This window comes from Tachysurus vachellii, chromosome 17 (assembly GCF_030014155.1).
Source record: "Tachysurus vachellii isolate PV-2020 chromosome 17, HZAU_Pvac_v1, whole genome shotgun sequence".
NCBI lineage: Eukaryota > Metazoa > Chordata > Actinopteri > Siluriformes > Bagridae > Tachysurus > Tachysurus vachellii.
In genome coordinates, this window is record NC_083476.1 from 8,400,042 (window position 1) to 8,421,560 (window position 21,519).

General features: G+C 37.3%; 1 protein-coding gene across 1 annotated transcript; it reads right to left on the reverse strand.

Annotated features, from left to right (window-relative positions):
* Positions 1-6,739: 6,739 nt before the first annotated feature.
* LOC132860141 (tubulin-specific chaperone A-like) lies at positions 6,740-19,280 on the reverse strand. The gene is made up of 4 exons (XM_060891235.1): positions 19,067-19,280; positions 10,106-10,211; positions 7,673-7,759; positions 6,740-7,001 (listed from the first exon to the last, which is right to left on the reverse strand). The coding sequence occupies exons 1-4, from the start codon at positions 19,117-19,119 to the stop codon at positions 6,921-6,923; spliced, it is 327 nt and encodes a 108-aa protein (XP_060747218.1). The 5' UTR covers positions 19,120-19,280; the 3' UTR covers positions 6,740-6,920.
* Between the last annotated feature and the right edge of the window lie 2,239 nt (positions 19,281-21,519).

Genomic DNA, 21,519 nt, shown 5'->3' on the forward strand with positions numbered 1-21,519 from the left:
AGAAATCTTGAGAGCACAACCACAGCTGAGCAGAAGGGCCGAGCACAACATCAGACCCATGTCCAAAAAAACAAAATGGGAGGGAGGGCAGGAAAGATCCTCCGCCACGGAGAAAAAATAAACAAAAATATCCATGGGGCAAAATACAGACCTGCAACACCACCTGCAGACAGGACGTGAGGCGGCATCCTCCATGGAAAACCAGGAAGTGCAGTGACGTCCCCCACTGGAACAGGTGCAGGGCGATGTCGTAGGGCACCGAAAAAAAAAACTGGGTTGGTGGCATCCTCCGCTGGCAAGAAGTGAGGCGGCGTCCTCCGTGGGCAACTGGAAGCAGAGCGGCGTCCCTCACCGGAACAAATGCGGAGTGATGTCACCAATGTTGGGCAGTAACGTTACTAGTAATGCAGTTACTTTTGACAGTAACTAATACTCTAATGCATTACTTTTTAAATAAAGTAACTCCGTTACTGTTACCATATGTTACCAACAGCCTGTCCTGACAATGGCGAATAAGTACTGGTATTTGCAGAGTAAGTTTTAAGTAGTTAGTGCTCACCTTAGTGTTTTTTTTTTTTTTGGAAAGTTGGGGTTGGGTTCTGTTTGGAGGGTGGGCTGGGCAGATTGTGCAGTGACGGCTAGCATGTCTACAATAGAAGCATAATTAGAAACGTTCCTGAGGAATGGAGCTGGCATTCCTACATTGACACTCCAGTTCGGCCAATCTACATGGGCCCCGGAAACTCCTCACAGGGAGGATCAGGCAGCAGTTGATTAAGTTGTTCCTGATTAAGTTGTCCAGGCAGATGGCCAGCGTCCACTGGATTCACTGGTGGTGAAGTATTCTGGTGTTCTCACACCAGACTCTTTGCAGTCAACAGTTTTTGAGCACATTTTCAAATGTCCCTTTACGTTTTATAACCTTTAGACAGATCGATGGCTCTTGTTGTCGGAATGTTCATATCTACATTGCTGGTCATCAGCCTTTTTGGTAACATGCAAGGTACATGGTTTGGGGTTGCAAGTCACATGTTTAGCTGTAATTTGTGATTGGCAAATTACTATATTTTTTAAATGAGGTTTATAATTATGTCATAAAGCTAATCAGGCCTAAGGCTCTGTTAATAAATAACAAAATGACAAATCTGTAATCGAGCATAATCATTTTTTCTCTTAGTCAGCAAATACCCATTAGTTTATCAAAATCTGGAGATGACTCTAGAAGCTATGCCCATAGATTTGTTTATAGATAACAAGATAGCTTGTTACGCAAAGTAATTCAACATTAGTTCAAAAAATGTAGGAACCTTAAACCGCTATACTCCATGCTATTTATAATAACAACCTTTTTGACATTACACCTTTTCAGGTGTAAAAAATGTTAAGAAAATTGTATTTCAGGTTTTGCAGTTTTTGTTTGGTTTATCTGCAATTTTTGTTTTGCATGCTGAAAGTCATCAGCCTCTGTCTGGGATAGACACATTTTCAGAATTTGCAGCAACATCTTTCTGCTGTCTGTGTCCTCAGCCCTCTTCTATACTTCTTATACATCAATAACTGTGTCCAGACACAGCTCCACTTATCAAATATGTGGATGAAACCATGGTGGTTGGTCAGATCAACAATGATGAAACAACCTCTTGCTCAACACCAAGATCAATGAGATTGAAGTGGACTTTAGGAGACAAGACTTGGTGCACACCCATCACTATCTACTGTATGAGACACCATTAGAACAGGTCAACAGCTGTATCTTCCTCTTTGTTCATATCACTAGGTTGGTGACCTCACATGGTTCATTAAATCTGAGGCAATGGTGAAGAAAGCTCATCAGTGCCTTTTCTTTCTCAGATGGCTGAAGAAGTTTGGTATGAGCCTAAGCATCCTCAATTCATTCTACACCTGCACCATGGAGACCAGCTTAACTGGCTGCATTATATATGCACTCAACACCCACAGCTAGTGATACAGACAGCCCTCTTACATATCTGAGAGGAAAGCACAATAGATCATCAGAGACTCCAGCCACCTGAGACATGGATTGCTCTTACTGCTACTACCAGGCAGATAGTATCACAGTATTGCATACCGCAGGCTATAGGCCAGCTTCTTTTCACAGGCCATCAGATTGTTGTACCTAATGGCACCACCACAAGCATAGCACACTACACCCTCTATGCACTGCACTTTATCATTTACATTTATGCTGGCTTCTCACTGACAGAAGATCTCATAATCAGACTCTACTAAGTGCTACAATGTGCCTCATGCACTTCGCAGCACAGGAATACATTCCAGTAATTTTGACTGTGCTCACAACAATATTCTGAATTTCACTTACTATTCCATTTACACTACTGAATAATGCACTTACACATAGTATATCACTATTGTGTATATGTATACCATGAATTGAGTCCTACTTGTATACTGTGTTTGTTGTCATATTATTTTTTTTAGATTTTATATTTTCCGATGTAAATATTGTACATGCTCTACAGGTGTTATTGTGTATATCGTGATTTGCATACTTGTATGTTATACTGCACAGATATGGACAATGCACACAATATTTTCACCACCTGTTCACTTGTGGTTACGATGAAGTGAAAAATGATTTGATTTGATGCATGATATGCATGATTTGGTAGTTATTCTCTACTTAAACCACACTAGACATGCATCAACTATTCATTCATCTGACCTCATAGTCAACTTCTCAAGACTAAGGTGCTTTGCCCTCATATCCAGAGTCTTATGTTGTTTGAAATTTTCCATAATAACATATAAAACACCACAATCCTTGCATCAATACAATGACTCAAATGGGGAAAACCCCAGGCTTGTGAGACTTTTTATTCTTCATATAACAAAGATTCCAGCTTCTTATCCAATTCTGAGCATCTTTTTTGAGCAAACTTTGAATCATATTTTTAAGTGTTCAATTAAACTGTTAGACCTGCCCATTGTTGTTGTCAATGGCAAACACTAGTGAGAAATCAGTTTAATCCCTAATAATTTGTACAGTTTGTGAAGCATGCAGTGCATAAAGGATGTAAGGAAAGGGATGACCAAGGATGAGAGAGAGAAAGGTATGTCCGGAACAGGGACGCTGTTAAATGATCCTTTTCCAGCCATACAGGTTTGTCCAGTTAGGTGGGCCAGTTCCATGTCCTGCTTCTCTGCCATCACCTGAAGTGTCAGTGATGCTTCTCAGGTATGTAATCAAGGCTCTGCAGCACCACCCACTGTATGCTGGAATACTGCAGCTGTGTCTGTGGAGGCAGCTGCTGGGCTCCCAGCTAGGCTTCCTCTAATATCAAGGGTAGGAATGACAGGGTTCCTTCCTCCTCTGTTTATTCCAACTCAGCTGCTGCATGCTCAAAATGGTCCAGGAAGGCCTCCAGATCATCTGTTGAGGCCTTCTTGATAAGTATTCACATTAGACATCAGCACTGTTTATGCCCTGTATGTTTTTGATGACGGTAATATGGTTTATTTACTCTTTTTATTTAGCTGATGTCAAATCATACAGCAAATGTACAACACTATGCAGACATTACTTTGACAATTAGAAAATATTAAGAATAAGAAACAAGAAAAAAGTTTAATAGTCTAATGGCATGAGAGTGTTTCTTACCATCTCATTGTGGACAACAAAGATGCTGTTTTCTACAAAGGCTGGTCTAAAGCCATAGATCAATAAATTGTGTCTATGCCTTGGAGACATAATGAGCATTGTAGCAGTCCTGGAGGTCAACAGTCAAGTCAAGTCAAGAAGCTTTATTGTCATTTCAACCATATATAGCTGTTGCAGTACATAGTGAAATGAGACAACGTTTCTCCAGGATTGTGGTGCTACATAAAACAAATAAATAAAGCCATATACAGTGCAACCATGCCAACTGGTGCAAACAGTGCAGGACAAGACAAACAGGACAGACAGGACAGTGCAGAACAAAAGACAGTGCAGACGAAAAGTTACAAAACAATAAGAAAAATACAAAAAAGACAATACACAAAAGACAATAAACAGAAACAGCGCCGACCAGTGTAAATACTGTATGTTCAGACAATATTGCGTGCAGTAATACTAGAATGAACACAGTTTCTTAGCAGCAGGTCCCTGAGATAATGTATAGGATTTGTGCAAAAACAGCAAACAAATATTGTACAGTATGTGCAAAACGACAGAAATGATTAGACAGTGTGTGCAAAGAGCAAAAAAGTAAAAAAGTGTGCAAGACAGCATGTAAACAGTTTGATGAATGTATATTGGAAGTGTGTGTATTTGGTGTAGGTCTGTGCAGTCCATAGAGATGATGAGCGTGTGTATGTTGTGGTCAGTACAGTTCAGTTCAGTTATTGAGAATTACTGATGGCTTGTGGGAAGAAACTGTTACACAGTCTGGTCGTGTGGGCCCAAATGCTTCGGTAACTTTTTCCAGACGGCAGGAGGGTGAGGAGTGTATGTGAGGGGTGTGTGGGGTCATCCACAATGCTGTTGGCTTTGCGGATGCAGCGTGTGGTGCAAGTGTCCATGATAGAAGGAAGAGAGAGTCCAATGATCTTCTCAGCTGTCCTCACTATCCGCTGCAGGGTCAGGCGATCAAACATGGTACAGTTCCCAAACCAGACAGTGATGCATCTGCTCAGGATGCTCTCAATGGTTCCTCTGTAGAACATGGTCAGGATGGGGAGAGGGAGATGTGCCTTTCTCAGTCTTCGTAGGAAGTAGAGACGCTGCTGGGCTCTCTTGGTGATGGAGCTGGTGTTGAGCGACCAGGTGGGGTTCTACGCTAGATGAACACCAAGAAATTTGGTGCTCTTGACGATCTCTACCGATGATCCGTTGATGTTCAGCGGAGAGTGGTCGCTCTGTGCTCTTCTGAAATCAACAACCATCTCTTTAGTTTTATCAACATTCAGAGACAGGTTGTTGGCTCTACACCAGGTGGTTAGATGTTGCACCTCCTCCCTGTATGCTGACTCGTTGTTCTTGCTGATGAGACCCACTAGTCGTGCCATCGGTGAACTTGATGAGTCAGCAAGGTGAACAGCAGTGGATTGTGCATGCAGACCTGAGGGTGTCATTTTAGCTACAATTAGAGTAAAAATACATGACTTGTGGTGTTACTTTTTTGCCATTATAGATCACATAGGTGCCATTTGAAAGAAACTGAATAGCAATTTCAAGCAGTTATAATTCGCCAGGGATATCCATTTATAAGACGGCATCAGTGATATTGGCTACCGTCATACCACTTTGAGCACAGCCTTATCTCCAACAGTGATGAGAGGGTCTACCTCAAGAAGATTAAAATCCTGGAGACTTGGTGCCAGGGGAACAATCTCCAAAAATAGCAAAATTTCACCTGTTTTTTTTCTATATAATTTACAGATTTCTGTTGCTGTTTACATGATTGCATCACACTATTGCGGCAGAATTGTCAGCTGCCCATTTATTTTACAAATCTCCTGTTTGACCACATTCCAAGGGGCTTTACTAGATTCAGATTTTGTGACTGTGTAGGTCACTGAAGTACAATGAACTCACTGACATGTTCATTGGACCAGTTTGACATGATCTGTATTTTGACTGGACCAGTCTGCCAATTCCTCTTTGACCTCTCTCACCAACATCCAATTTCTGTCTACAGAACTGCCACTTACTGGATGTTTTTTTTTTTTTTTTTGCACAAACAAGTTTTCGACCTGTTATTGGTTGATTTTGTGCATGTTCCAGCTGCTATGATAATTACATGAATGAGAACACAAGTACAAGCCTCAGGTGTGTTCATCCAGTAGCCTGGTATATCCTACAGCTCTTCCTATACTATGTTCATACCCTCCTGGCCTTCCAAATTATTAAGGTTTGTTTATGGAGTTCCCTTAATGCCTTCTGACTAGAATCTAATCTGAGGAGAAATGGCTGATGGCTATGTGAGCTACCAAAAGTATTGAATCAGCCACTTCAAATGCCAACCATTTAAAAAGTCCATATTCTTTAATAGCAGACTGTAATTGGAGCAAATAAAGCATTAGTACTACCTGGCCACTTTGCCAAGATTTCTTAGGACACCTGCAGATGTAGGTATAAGGATGAGGCATATTTCCAGTGGCATTAAAAACATTTTAATAACAGTTTCTAGTTTAAATTTCCTTTTATTTTTTTCATTCTAATATTGTGTGCAAGGCTTTTCAGCATTGTGTTTCTAAATACACCAGTGGCAGGCCTGTCAATGTACAATTTCGATGTATAAATTCCACGAAGAGCATTAATTCCAATGGTGGCCGTTATCATCATCATCATCATCATCATCATCATCATCTTTGACCTTGGGTAATGAGGTTTTGTTGAGCAATTGAAAAATAGTAGATATTTGCACTTCTGAATCAACAAAAATAAAATCTTAACAATTCCATTGTCATGTTTGAGTGCCTAGAATTCCTAACAAATACAGCAGGCTTCCAGGCCCTTGTTTTATTATATTAGTGTAAGGAGAAAGGTAACTCACCCTAACAAAAGTATAGGGCTCCAACACATGTATGAATGTATTTTATCTTTTATTTATAAACTTTTAGCCCAACCTTGATTACACTCTGGACGTGGCACACAAGTTGATGACCCTCCATCAAGTCCACACCCTTTTTTTAAGCTTCCAGCACTAACGATTTTTAGATTTGTTTCGAGGATACAGCTGGAAATAAATGCAAAATGTTGTATAGTAATAACACATATAGTACATGTATAGTTTATTCCATTTTGCAACTTTGAAAAATCAACAGCGGCATGGTATATTCATTGTGTTAACAATAAATACAAAATAAATACAAAACAATGATCAGACTTGTGTGTGAATCAACATTAAGAAGTCCTGACTAATGGAATGGACATGTGTTGCGCAGGTGTGTTTACATCATCCCTCTAGTTTGACAGAGTCTAAAACACTTCTGGCCTCCTTGAATTCCTCCAATTCCTCCAGATCCACCACCATTTCCTGGAATACAAAATAATGCCAATCAACTGACATAAATCACTACTGAATCCACATTTTCTCAGTTAGCCCTGCACTGATGTGCCTGATACAGTAGGTAGCTGACAGGTAGAAAAATAAAGTAAAATTAGAATTAGACTTCAATGCCTTCTCAAATATATTTAAAATTGGCTAATAATGCAATTTAAAATTTTCCTGAAATGTAATTTACCTAACTGTATTTCACTATACAATATGTACACACTAGTATAAGGCATTGCCATTTAACATCTCACTTTATTCCTAATAAAGTAAAAGCTCAGTGCTGGTATGACATTAATTGGTCTCCCTTTATAATGTTTAGTTATATAATGTCTTAACAAGCATTGCTCAGTGACTAAAAAACACAACAAATGACTTCATTAGTAGTCAGAGAATTACTAAAAAGGCAGACTATGTTTAATGAAAGAAAACAATAACTGTCATTCTGCACATGGCATTGGGCTAATTGGCTAAAAATGAAACATTTATTTTAAATCTAGTCTTGACACTAGTCAGATGTATGCAACATTAGAATATTACATACACACAAAGATACACAAGATTTCACAAATACTATTCAGTGTGATTTGAAAAATTCACACAGATGACTGATTTGGTCATCAAATAGAGGTAGGGGTGTTTTTTCAGCTCACCAACAGCTGCTGCAGATCAGCATGAGCCATTGCTAAACGGCGGTGACAGTCTGGAATCATCATTCTCGACTCCTGCAACACCTCCACCTGTTACACACGCAAACACCTTGGTTATCATCAGACACACTTATCAAAGCAAAGCTTTCTCTGCTTCTACTTCAGATGTGAGTGAGATCGCGCTTGCTCTCAGTCCGTCTCTCGGTTGCTTGCAATCACTCTCACTCTTGGTCACACAACAAAAAAAGGATAAAGAAAAGACAAGTGAAAACATGTGTCTAAAACCAAAGCCAATATTTTTACTCATTTCAAAACTTGGTGGTGTCCTAGCCTATTAGCCTATGCAGATTCATACCACAATAAAATGTGCATTTTTATGGCTGTTGGAAACCCATTTGCATCAAAGCATGATGAATGTTCTGAGATCTCTTCTGATGAATAATGAAACATTTGGTTATTATAACCTCTCGTCACAGGTGAGTTTGTGTTATCATTTCAGTAGAGAATCAAAGAAAAGGTGTACAAGACCAGCTATGCTGTATGGGTTAGAAACTGTAGCAATGAGGAAAAGACATAAGGCAGAGATGGAGGTAGCAGAGATGAGGATGTTGAGGTTCTCTTTACGAGTGATGAGGATGGACAGGATTAGGAACAAGCACATAAAGAGGGACAGCTCAGGTTGGCTCAGGTTTTGGGGACAAGGTCAGAAAGGCTAGAATGAGATGGTTTTACATGTGCAGAGGAGAGAGATGGTTATATGGGGAGGATGTTGGAGATAGAGCTGCCAGGTAAGAGACCAGGATTAAACCTAAAGAGGAGATATATGTATGTGTTGAAAGAGAACATAAAGGTAATTGGTGGGAGAGTAGAGGATGCCAAAAATAGAGTTAGGTGGAAACAGATGATTCGCTGTGGTGACCCTCAACGGGAAAAGCCAAAAGTAGAAGAAGAAAGTGGTGGGGCCAAGTGGTGGGGCCACAAGGAATACCACAGCCTTATTAAGTATTGTTGTTGACCACCTGCAAAAGTCATCTCAAACTGTTTATATGACGATGAATTCATTGTTTTTCCAGGGGCCATCCCAGTCACCATATCAGAACCCAACTGAACATGGAACCAAAGCCCAAAGCAAAGTTGAAAAAGCATTTTAAATACTTGAAATCTGCATGAATTAAGTAAAAGAAATTTACTCAAAGAAATGTTTCCATTTTCTTTTGGAATCCATGCCATGAGGAATTGAGGCTGTTATGTTAAAGATTTCATTTAAAATGGATTAGAGTTATTTTTCTGGTTATTACACACAAAGCAAAAACAATTTTTTGTAATTTTTGCATATCTTAGGTAAGTATTGAAATGATATATTCAGGTGTTATACTTTGTTAAAGCACCTTTGACAGCAATTACATCCTCAAGTCTTCTTTGGTAAGTGTCTACAATCTTTGCAAAAAAGATTGTAAAATTTATTTGAACAGTTTCTCCAGTTCTTTCTAGCAGATCCTCTTAAGCTCGAATCAGATTGGATAGGAGATTTCTTGATTGACTTCAGGTATCTTGACAGATGGTCTATGGGGTTGAAGTCTGCACTTTGGCAACTCTTCCACTCAACGACATACTCTGAAGGTGATGACCAAATTGAAGGGAGTGGTTAAAATAAAGTGACCGTTTCATAGTGGCTAGGTCAAGTCTGTATCCTGTAGAGAATATGTGGCACTGTTGGAAAATTCCAGTAAACAAACATGACCTAAAGAAACTGGAGATTTGTCAGGATGAATGAATGAAAATCACCTTTGCAAAGCTGGTAGGAACTTGATCTAAACCCAATTGATCTAAATTGCAGCAATAGGTAGTTCTAAAAATGACTAGTCTGCATTTATTTTTGATACTTATACAAACAGCATTTTCAGGGGTCTACTGGCAAATTTATTTACCAACTGAGATAAGGCAAGGAAAATCTCTTGCCATTTTTAAATCTCAGCTTAAAACTCATTTTTTTTAGAATAGCTTTTAATTGGCTAATTGTAATTTTACATTGTGCTTATTTTATAGTCTATTCTTGTTGCTTTAATTTTAATCTTTATATTGTGTGTATTTTTGTTGTTTTATTTGCTTTTGTAAAGTGCTTTGAGATGTAATTTTAAAGGCGCTATAGGAAATAAAAAATTATATATAAAATATTAGTAAAATATTATATTACTATTAAATAATGAACTGCTATTAATTACTATTAAATAATGAACTTTAACTTTTGAAATGTTAGAAACTAGAATGCTTGAATCAAAGGTCGCCTTCAACAAACTTGTCAGAATAATTTCTCTCATTCTTCCAGACAAATTTATTGTAATTCATTACTTGCTCACAACCAAAGACCAAGTTATATGTGCTCTACATAAACAAGTTCTTTATTAAATCCTGTTATCTTTTGTATTTTGCATTTACCTGTTTCTTGATCAGATACTCATCCTTTGCCTCAGCTTTCAGACGCTCGACTCTCTCTTCCTGCTCGTTTGCCTCCTTTATGTAGAAGACCTCTTCCTTAGCCAGCCTAAAAAAGGCAAAAGAGATGTCATGGACCTGGGTTTATCCAGGTTGCTATGTACACATGTATGTACACATTAAATCACAGTGTTGTGTTATATTTACCTGGTTATAAATATGTACGTGTATGTTATTGAAATATTAACATTTTGAACACACCACTCCTTGATTTAAAAAACACGGCCAAAACTTTAATTATGCTGGATTACTTTAAATCACAGATTTAAAGGTACCAGTGAAGGTGACATTTGTAGAATATTGTTTTAGTCAAAATTAAATAAAGATGATTACTTTGTAATTAATGAAATGAGTACTAATGTCAAATGTAATAAATACAGAAGAACACAATATATTGCGATCTGGTTTTATTTTAAAATGGCTTTTTTCCTACAATGTCCTTTTTCATTTCATATTGTGACTATTTCATAATATTGTAATCTGTCAGTCAACATTATTTGGACTGAATCTATTCCATGACCAGCTAATTCTTTGCTAATACTAAGGATTATTTTGGCACTTTTTTGGCTCAAGATTACTTTCTAACAATTGTTATGCTTGGGCAAAGTGAAAGCTGATTTAAATGTGCTAGTTAGGCTAAACGCAATGTATTTTAAATAATTGTTTTCAATCATATTCAATTTATAGCATCCATATGAGATTGTCAGTCATAAAGCAAAATGATCAGAGATTGATTGAGACACATTTGTCAGGAGCAGTGTTACAGTCTCAGTTGTGGGTGTAATGAACAAAAAGAAATAATAATTTACTCTTTCATTCTTTATCCCCAGAATGATTTTACAGACAAAAACATTGTCTAATCAATGTACAATTTACACAAAATCACACATAAAAGAACCTAAATCTCATTTTTATCTGAATGCAAGAGTTTAAGCTTTTCTGTTTGCCATGTTTGGTATATGAAAGAAACAAAAAAGCCAGTAAAGCATTATAGATCTGAAACACTAATTTTTTTTTGTTTTATTTTATTATGAAATAATTTGTTAATTTGTTCCTCATATTTGCTGTATAAACTTGCATCCTGCTAAAATTCACAGTTTTAATAAGGGAAAGTCAAAATGTACATTTTCATTTTTTACTATGTAAAGTTCCCAACATTACATAATTTCAAAGCCCAAAAAAAATGAAAAAAGGAAAACCAAAATGCCCTACCAGTTTATTTTCTGCCTTTCTTCTAGGTTTTCATATGAGAGGAGGCATAGTTTATTTAAAAAAAAAAAAAAATAAATTCCATGTACATTTTAAATTTGCATCCAACACTGCTTTTTAATGTGAATGTAAGGGTTAACTTAATTTGTGTTTAGTTCCTAATTAACTTGCCTAACAGCAGTAGGCATCCAACACCACCTAAAGACCTTCAAACTTTTGTCATTAAAAAATTGTTCATTGGCCCAACACACACACACACACACACACACACACACACACACACACACACACACATAGTGGCAAATTGACCACTTTTCCTTGATTGTTACTGAAAACAGGAATTAGGATCATTGATACATTTTAATTATTTAGCAATTTCAGACAAATGAACGAAAATCGGCAAATAAATTCAAGCAGGCAGTAGCGCTAATGGAGTTTGAAAATATCACTACTGATAATGATTCCAGCTAATGGGCTTTTTCCGTCTGACCAATGATGCCACTTGTCTGGAATGGTGTGGCTTAGCGGTTTTTAGTCACTTATATTTTCTTATAAATCACTTATATAATCTAACACTTATTTTACATCAATTAACATATGCACAGATAATTTGGTGTGTGTTTCCAGTCACTGTGACAGTCAATTGGCAGAATTACCATTAAAGCCAGCATCAATGACACTGTTCGTTTGAAAAGGTAAGAGGCATGCAGTTTTTTCCTGAGCCGACGCAGTACATTGTCTCACGCTGCATGTAAACTCAGTCAACAATTGAACTGTGATGATCATTTCAACCCAATGAAACCTTTACACAAAGAATGCACTCTTCCAGTTTTCTGTGAAAGTTCCAGTACTTTGTGCAGTGAGCATAAAGAAAACACAGAAATGTGGAGAAATGTGAGACATACAGGGTTAAGGTGCTGAATAAATCCCAGAAAACTGAAGGACAAGCTAATGGAAGTGGCGTACTCATGTTAATTTTTCATGGTGGAACTGAAAGTCTTTAAAATGGCACTGCCAGTGCAATTTTTCTCCACTGTAATAGAAAAACGGAAAGGGCTGGAAAATCAAGGGAAAAAAGGAATCAGAGGCGACACACATTCTATTGCCTTTAATACTGTAGTTTTGAGGTGCCAGTGCCTGCTGACAAACAGCAAATTACTGTTGTCATTTTATTAAGCTCCAGCTACTGAACTAGGCCCAGAAATGAGCAGCTGGATTGCAACAATACACCCCACCACCACACACACAATAAATAAACAAGACTTATTTAAGTTTCAAGATAAGAAAGAAATAGCATCAACAAAAAGGATAAATGGGGCATTAGCAGAGGCAGCACCATTTTTGTCTGTTTCTTAAACTGTAAAAACAAAACTTTGGTTTCAGTAAGCAAATAATAAAAATAATAATAATAATAATATCAATTTAAAGGTTATACAGCTTTTTATTAGTAGTAGTTTGTTTAAATGTTTTATTGTAAGCCTTATTATATTATTAAAAGACCAAGAGCATGTATTTTTATTTTATTCAATTCTGCCTGCTCCTTAAGAAAGTCTGACTAAAGCCCTATTCGGACGGGACTAGTTTTCCAAACGATGTTTGAGTTAGAATTTTTTTCAGCCGATGTCTGTCATTTCATGTATGAATTCGGACGGGACTAACATCTCTGTGTTTATTATGGAGATAGGAGTGTCTGTGTTTTACATGTGGGCGTTGCACAAGACCACATTTCCAGGATGCGTGGAATGCGTGATCAAATGTATTTTGAAATTAAGTAAATTTACATTTAAGCTCTTTAAAATGTAAACATCCTAACTTGTTAAGTGTTTAAAAATGTTATACACGTTATAATAATATTAAAAATAATAAAAAAATTTTTTTAAAATGTTTAACATCATATGGTTTTATATAGAACTTCTTATAAACCAACTGGAATAAATACGTTTTTATATAATTTTCAAGTTATGTAATTGACTATAGAAATGAAAGTACTCTTACCTGAAACTGATATTACTAGTCTTATTATTAGTCTTAACAATTTATGTGATTTGGCTCTTCTTGTTGATTTCATTATTTTATTTCTTTGCAGGGTAGCAAACACATTTACATCCATTATTGGTGAGCAGAAAGCAGAAACTTGAATACCGGTGCGCTAGGGTTAATACGGTAGTTCACGTTGACCAAAACAGACAAGAAAACGCGTTTTGGAAAAAACATTTTTGGCAATCACAGACATTCGCATTCAGACGGGATCAGAGGTGGGTAGTAACGAGTTACATTTACTCCGTTACATTTACTTGAGTAAGTTTTTGAAAAAATTATACTTCTAGGAGTAGTTTTAAATCACTATACTTTTTACTTTTACTTGAGTAGATTTGTGAAGAAGAAACTCTACTCTTACTCCGCTACATTAGGCTACAATGAGGTCGTTACTTTTCTTTTTACCTCTTTGGTATTCTACGCATCAATTTTAATGTTTTATTTTGACAGATAGAGAAACTTCCGCTAAGGCTCTACCACCTGACTGTTTCACCAATCAAACGTAGTTGTGCAGTCTCGTCACGTTACCATACTCAATCTCAGCGGCGGGACGGGTTAGTTAGCAACACAGCAGTTTTGTCGAGTTCAGCTGTTTCGAGTTTTTTTTATGTGCTCAATTTTACTCAGCGCCGCAAGAGCCGACAAACAGATGACATCAGACGTGTCGCTTCTTGCAGCGCCGAACACACATATTTAAAGGGATAGTTCACTCAAAATGAAAATTCTGTCATCATTTACTCACTCTCATGTTGTTACAAACCTGCATAAATTTCTTTTTTTCTGATGAACATGAAGGAAGATATTTTGAGAAACAAAAACAGCTTTGCAACCAGAAGCTTTAGCTTACCTGAAACTAAGGAAAGTACTAGAGGCTTCCTGAAATTAATTAAAGGAGTAGAGATGTATTTCATTATTATTGCCCTTTCATCAAGGCATCAAATGTGCAACAATCACAACACAAAAGAAATGAAATGTGTGTTTATGAGAATTTATGGGCTGCCTCATTCTAGTTCTGCCTGGTAAAAAAGTATAAAGGTTTGGAAATTTGTGTTACTTGTGCATATTTATTTTTTATTTATTATTATTTTATTTATTAAGTACTTGATTTTACCTGAATTATTTTAATTTAAGCTATTTTGTAATTAATCAATTTTAATTTATTTTATTGATTGGATGAGACATAATTTGCCTAAAGATTATTTTGTATTTTTGTCTGTCTGATTGTTGTCGTGTTAAAAAATAAATCAGACGTTACTCAACAGTTACTCAGTACTTGAGTAGTTTTTTCACCAAGTACTTTTTTACTCTTATTCAAGTAATTATTTGGATGTCTAATTTTACTTTTACTTGAGTCATATTATTCTGAAGTAACAGTACTTTTACTTGAGTACAATTTTTGGCTACTCTACCCACCTCTGGACGGGATTAGATTTCTCAGAGGAGCGCCGATTTTGCTGAAAAACAATAGGTAATTTGCCCAGGAATTTTTACACAGGTCCATGTGAGAAAAAGACAGACATGGCAGATTTGGACGGGATTAAAATCACAAAGTACGTCTGTGAAACTGAAATTTCTCTATCGACCCCCTGTAAAACTAGTCCCGTCCGAATAGGGCTTAATCCCACTGCGTCATGTTGTGCCTGTCTGATTTGTACTCATGAATCAAGTTTCCCCAAAGTACAAATTATAAACAAATAAGAAAGGGAACACAGAAACCTTGACCAGGAGAAGTATTTACTAAATACGAATGAATGGGCACAAGAAACAAATACGCAATGTATAATTTAACACACAAGTATTAATAACGCTACCTTTATTTGTCCCACAAGAATCTCATCTGCCTGCATGTGAGTTGAAAAACAAAAAACAAAACAAAAAACATATCAAACCTATAATATGTATGTTGAGTCCTGTAAGATTCCAGTCATAATGAACACATCTGTTGCGCTCCTCTTGGTTCTATATTTAACATTAACACTGTATTTTACTGTATAAATGTATGTGACCATTGGGTAGATTTGACAACCATGGTTACATCAGCATAGCCTCTATATCAGTCATTTTTTCCACAATTGACAGTAAATGAATAGAACCTTCAGTGTTAATTGTTTATATCTCACAGGAAATCACGCACCACACTTGGGAGTAGATGGCACGATGCAGCTTGAAATATATTAAACGGGTCATTTAGTGCTTATTAAATGTTGCACAGCATTAAGAGAACATGGCTCACACTCTTAGCTGTTAAAGCACGGCCTCTATTTATACCTTGATATTCGTAATTGAATGACTGGACTTATGGATTTTTATAAATAAAAATATCTTGTGTAAACGACTCACTCATTTAAAGTGGTAACCATTTAAAATAATCCAGTTCAACTGAGACAATACTTATGATAAGAAAGCACCTAAATTAATCTACATGCTCCAGGAAATGAAAGGAAGTCTTATTCATAACCATAATATATAAATATATATTATAATAAACAGGGGGCACGGTGGCTTAGTGGTTAGCACGTTTGCCTCACACCTCCAGGGTTGGGGGTTCGATTCCCACCTCCGCCTTGTGTGTGTGGAGTTTGCATGTTCTCCCCGTGCCTCGGGTGTTTCCTCCGGGTACTCCGGTTTCCTCCCCCGGTCCAAAGACATGCATGGTAGGTTGATTGGCATCTCTGGAAAATTGTCCGTAGTGTGTGATTGCGTGAGTGAATGAGAGTGTGTGCCTTGATGCCTGATGACGCCTGAGATAGGCACAGGCTCCCCGTGACCCGAGGTAGTTCAGATAAGCGGTAGAAGATGAATGAATGAATGAATGAATTATAATAAACATATAATATTATAGGAATAAACTGTCCTGCTCTACACACAGATTACCTGAAAACAGATGCCAAGCACCTGGTTAAAGATCAAATGCAGACCTAGTCCACAAATAAGACCACCAAAGGCACTGGGAATTAGGCCAAGGACACAGTTATGGGTGAACTAATTTGGATCCCAAAATGACCAGTGCATGGTCAGGTGCAGAGAAGATGCCCCAGGATGCCCTCTGGAGATGTAGTGGGCTTAAATCAATAAAACATTTAACAATGGGGTGCCTACTGATGACCCCTATGAGGCATCTGACACCCACACGATCTTTCATTGTATCAGCAAAGGGTCAGGTAGTAAGCTGCTGTCCAAAGGAAAAAACTTCTAGTCCAAGATAGTATTTTTGTGTGGCAGTGGGGGAAAGATGGGCTTGCTACAGCTGAAGTCACTCAGGAGGGCTGTATGGTTTCAGGGGTATTAGTTGTAAACTATAGTTAGAAAATAATTGTATAATATTTTAACTTTTAACGTTGATAATTAAACAATTATTTAATGATAAATTTAACAGAACAATATCACAATGTTAGCAGGAACAGTGATTATTCCAGGCAAGAGATAAAAGAGGAGGCTTAAATGCAAAAGTAACTCTTACTACAGATGACAAAGTTTATACTGATGATCTAAGTGTTGGTGAACAGTTCCTTAGCAAGTGTTTCTATAAATAGATTAGATTACAAATTCATAATTGTGATGTTCTCTGTTTTAACTACAACATCCTGACATGCATGTGAAAGGGAAGCATATTTCAGTTTTATGTACACATGTACACCACTATCACACACCACTAACATTAAAACCAGGTGAATAACATTAAGTATATTGTTATAGTAGCACCTGTTAAAGGGTGGAATATATTTGGCAGCAAGTAAAAATAGTTCTGGAAGTTGATAGGTTGGAAAAATGGCCAAGTTTAAGAATATGAGCAACTTTGACAAGAGATAACTGGGTCAGAGATTACATGAGCACAAAGTTAAAATGAAGTGCCAAAAATATAGTATAGCTAAATAATAGTAATAGTAAAAAGACATTTTACAGGCTGATAGACATAGAGCTTTGCTACACTTTGTAGACAAACTTTCTGAAGATGGCAACCTGTCTGCATGCACTAATTAGTGTGACAATTGGTGTTTTGATTTAAAGGCTACATGCTAGGCTTCACGGATTAGAAATTTTATGCAAACTTTATTTTCTTTGAATCATTGTAAGGTTTCCTTCTGTTCTGGGGTATCAAACAGTAAATGGGAACTATAATGGGAATATGGGGACAAATCAAATTTAAAGTTTTGAAATATAAACTATACCTTCTAATAAATATTTTATTATATCATTGAAAATATGATATAATAAAAGGAAAAGTGATACATTGTTTCTGGTCGAAATAAACATGGCTTGACATGAAAAATGAGGGATTTCACAATAAAAGCATTTTGCTGATGTCTTATGTTTCACACAAAAAGTGTGAAAAAAATATATATAAAGAAAATACCTGAAAACGCAACGTTGCCAGGTGCATGTTGGCCAAGAATGTTTCCACAGAATTGCCAAATTCTGGCGGTTTATCTGGAATTACGTTGCTGTGAAGGAAGCCAAAGAAGATCCTCTGGTCCCAAACCACACAAAGCACCACAGCCTTGGAGCTGTGGTTTCACAATGCCATGGCTCACCTAGCAAGCTGTTCCCTAATGATTTCTATTCCCAGAAACTGTCCTCAAATGAGGCAAACTATGACGTGTGCAACTGAGAACTTATTTCTATCAAATTGGCCCTTGATGGGAGGAGGCACTGGCATTGTCTATCACCCTTTAAAGTTCATAAAAGACCATAAAAACTTGGAATGTAATGAAATGAAAATAATTCCCCCAAAAGTAAAACACATTTCCCCAAATATTTTTTTTGAGAAAAATTGGGTTCTGAAACTTAAATCTGTGAATATGTGCCTAACTTCCCACTCCTTCAGTTCTCTCCAGCACTGGAAAAGCTGTTCCTATATTAACACGGATCATAAGCCTTTTTTCGCTTTTCGTTTTTATCCGCCATGTCAATGTTTCAACCGCTTTCGGCTAATGTCACACATGCGCACTGAACACTCTCTCTGCTGCATATTGACAAGACACGCCCCTTTCTTCTCATTGGCTACATGTTTGTTTTGTTTGTCGGCCGACTCAGCTTTCTGAAGCATTTCTCAAACATCGTACACCCCATCTTTAAGTTTTGGAATATTTTATGTCAAAGTTTCTTTCTTTATTTTCTTTTCTTTTTTTTTTGGGGGGTGCGTGCTAGACATATTTAAAATATGTCACTCTTGCCTGTCTTCAAAACCTGAGAGCCCTCACTGTCCATGGTCACAATGTTAGCTTCATTTCAGTTTTGGAAAACAACCAAAATGTCATCACAAGTAAATGGCGCAGCAAACCATAAACTTTAACTCTAACTTCTCAGAGCTTTTATTTACATTTTTGCGTTCAGCCTTCATGGGCATTTTAAAGAATATTAACCTCACTACAGAAAATGACAATTATTAAATTATTATTATTATTTTCAATTGTCCGGAATGTAGTAAGGCTTTTATACTCCAAAAACAGCTCCAACACTGTGTTATGTAGTAATAAGTATGTATACAAAGTATGTATTATAGGTTTAGCATGCTAGGTACAACATGTCACTTTCTGTGGAAAATAAACTGCTAGCCCGCTAGTTGTGCGTCACAGTTTCTAGCTACAGCAGAAACTAGCTCTGGAGAATTAGCAGCTATGCTACACACTAAATAAGATTGTTATTTTGTACACTTACCGTTTTACGACACCAGCCTTTATTTTTATCTGCCGTATTCTTGGATCCGCCATAATGATGGTGGCTTCTTAAAAGAACCGTAAGCAAAGAGACGTAAATAAGCCAGATATGTATGTACAAGGAGCACGTTAATAACCAAAACCAAACTCGTTGTGTTTACTGATTCAGATTCTGAAGGCAACCGTATTAAAACGTCGTCCAGACTTCCAAAATGCCGCGCATGCGCAATGCGCAAACGTGAGCCGTCGCACCCCGCGTCCTCTGACCAAAGCGTAATAAAAATGCGCGTTGCTCATTGGGCGAATGTCTCGTGTTGGCGCACTATAGATAGGTTTGGCTACGAAAATGGGTCAAAAAAGCTTCGTACGTGCACTGAAACATGCAGTTGTTTTCGAATATTTGTATTTTATTACGTATATAAAGTGGAAGGTAAAAATGTATAAGACAAATATGTGAAACCTTTTACAAAAATAGATTTACATGTGCATAAAATCTACACATAAATATCATTTAAATCAAAAGGTTCTACAAGTTCCTGTTTGACAGTAAACACAAACCATTTATGTTTCTTTAACTCATACATGCTTCAAGTACAAGCATAGAAAACAATTGTTTCACAAACAGGAAAGTCTTCAAATGATCACCGATGAAGACCCGACCATAAAGCTGACTAATGCAACAGTGTTACAAAAAAGGCGTGACAATCTTCAGGCGAACCCATCCACAGCAATCCCATGAATCACTGGCTGACCATGCAGATAAATCCCTTGCTGAGTGCACATCGGGCGATGAGACCCAGGAGTGGCATGTATAGCTCGACAGAGAGAGGGGGGGGTGTTAGGTATGATTGTAATCATGTGATGGACAATGTAATTATGTGCAAAGTGCAGACAGGGACTCTGGCAAGACTAGCTATGACAGCATAATTAAAAGGGAGAGCCAGAAGGTGACAGAGACATGAGGGCTTCCTGGGGCACTTCCACAGTCAGCAAAACTGAACGACTTCTGACTCTGGTAAGGAAACAGCATCCAGAACATTCCAGTACACCAAACACCTTTAGTACTTAATGTACTACCAAATTGCAAATTTTCAGCAAAGGCATGAGGAATAATTAAAAAAAAAAAATCGTTCAGGTAATGTGGTGCAAGAACATTAAGTGCTTTAGTAATATTATTTTATAATCAATGTGAAATTTGCCTGAAAGCCAATGCAGTGTGGATAAGACAGGTGATGTGTTCATATCTTTTGGTTCTAGTTAGTAGTCTAGCAGCTGCATTCGGGACTAATTGGAGCTTGTTTATACCCCTACTGGACCATCCAGACAGTAAAGCATTACAGTAATTAAGCCTAGAGGTAACAAATGCATTAACTAGCGTTTCTGCATTATATAGTAACATCATATTCTTATCTTAGCAATATTTCTTAGATGAAATGACACTATTCTTATTAGATATTATTTATGTAAGCTTCAAATGAGAGACTGGAGTCAAAGATCAAAAATCAAGGTCTTTTACTGCTGCACATGTTGAAATAGAAAGGCCATCTAGAGTTCCTCTGTAATCAGAAAGCTTACTTCTGGCTGCTTGTGGTCCTAGTAAAAGTCAATCTGACTTGGCTGAAACATATAACTGTGTGTCATCAGCATAACTGTGGAAGCTAATACAGTACCATGTTTACAAATAATTCAACCAAGGGGCAGCATATATAGGGAGAAAAACAATACACCCAAAACAGAACTTTTTGGAACACAGAACATTACTTTAGTATGATTAGAGTACTGATACTTGAACTGATAGCGGTCAGTCAAATAAGACCTGAGCCAGGAGAGTGCTGTCCCTTTAACACCAACAACATGTTCTTGCCTATCAAGTAAAATAGCATGGCCAATGGTATCAAAAGCTGCACTAAGATTGAATAAAAAAAGCAAGAAGACACAACCCTAATCCAGAGTCCAAGTCATTTACTGAACCAGAGGTCATTTATTTAACTTTATCCAGTACTGTCTCTGTGCTATGATGAGGCCTAAATCCTGACTGATACTTCATGAATATTATTCTTATTTAGGTATAAGCATAACTGCTGTGCTACAACCTTTTCTGACCTGGATGGTACTGCGGGTGAGGCCGTCTCTTATGCTTTAAATGGGAGTGCTGATTATGGACTGCTCTCTATACTGTAGGTGCACATGGGCAGTTTCCTAGACTTCCGGGCTGCAATGGAAAAAGTCATTAAAGTCAGGGACCTCTAATGGTTCCCCCAACCATGGAAACAGGGGTAGTTGTCCTAGGATACATTGAAATAGGGTGAGACTGTTATGGGAATATTCCGCCCATGAGAGGAGTTTGCTCCAGTTTTGTTGATCGTAGATGCAGTAAGTTCGCTCAGATTGTCATTTAGATTGGTGGTGGTACATTGAGGATAAGCTTATGTTGATCCCAAGCATTTTGCAGAA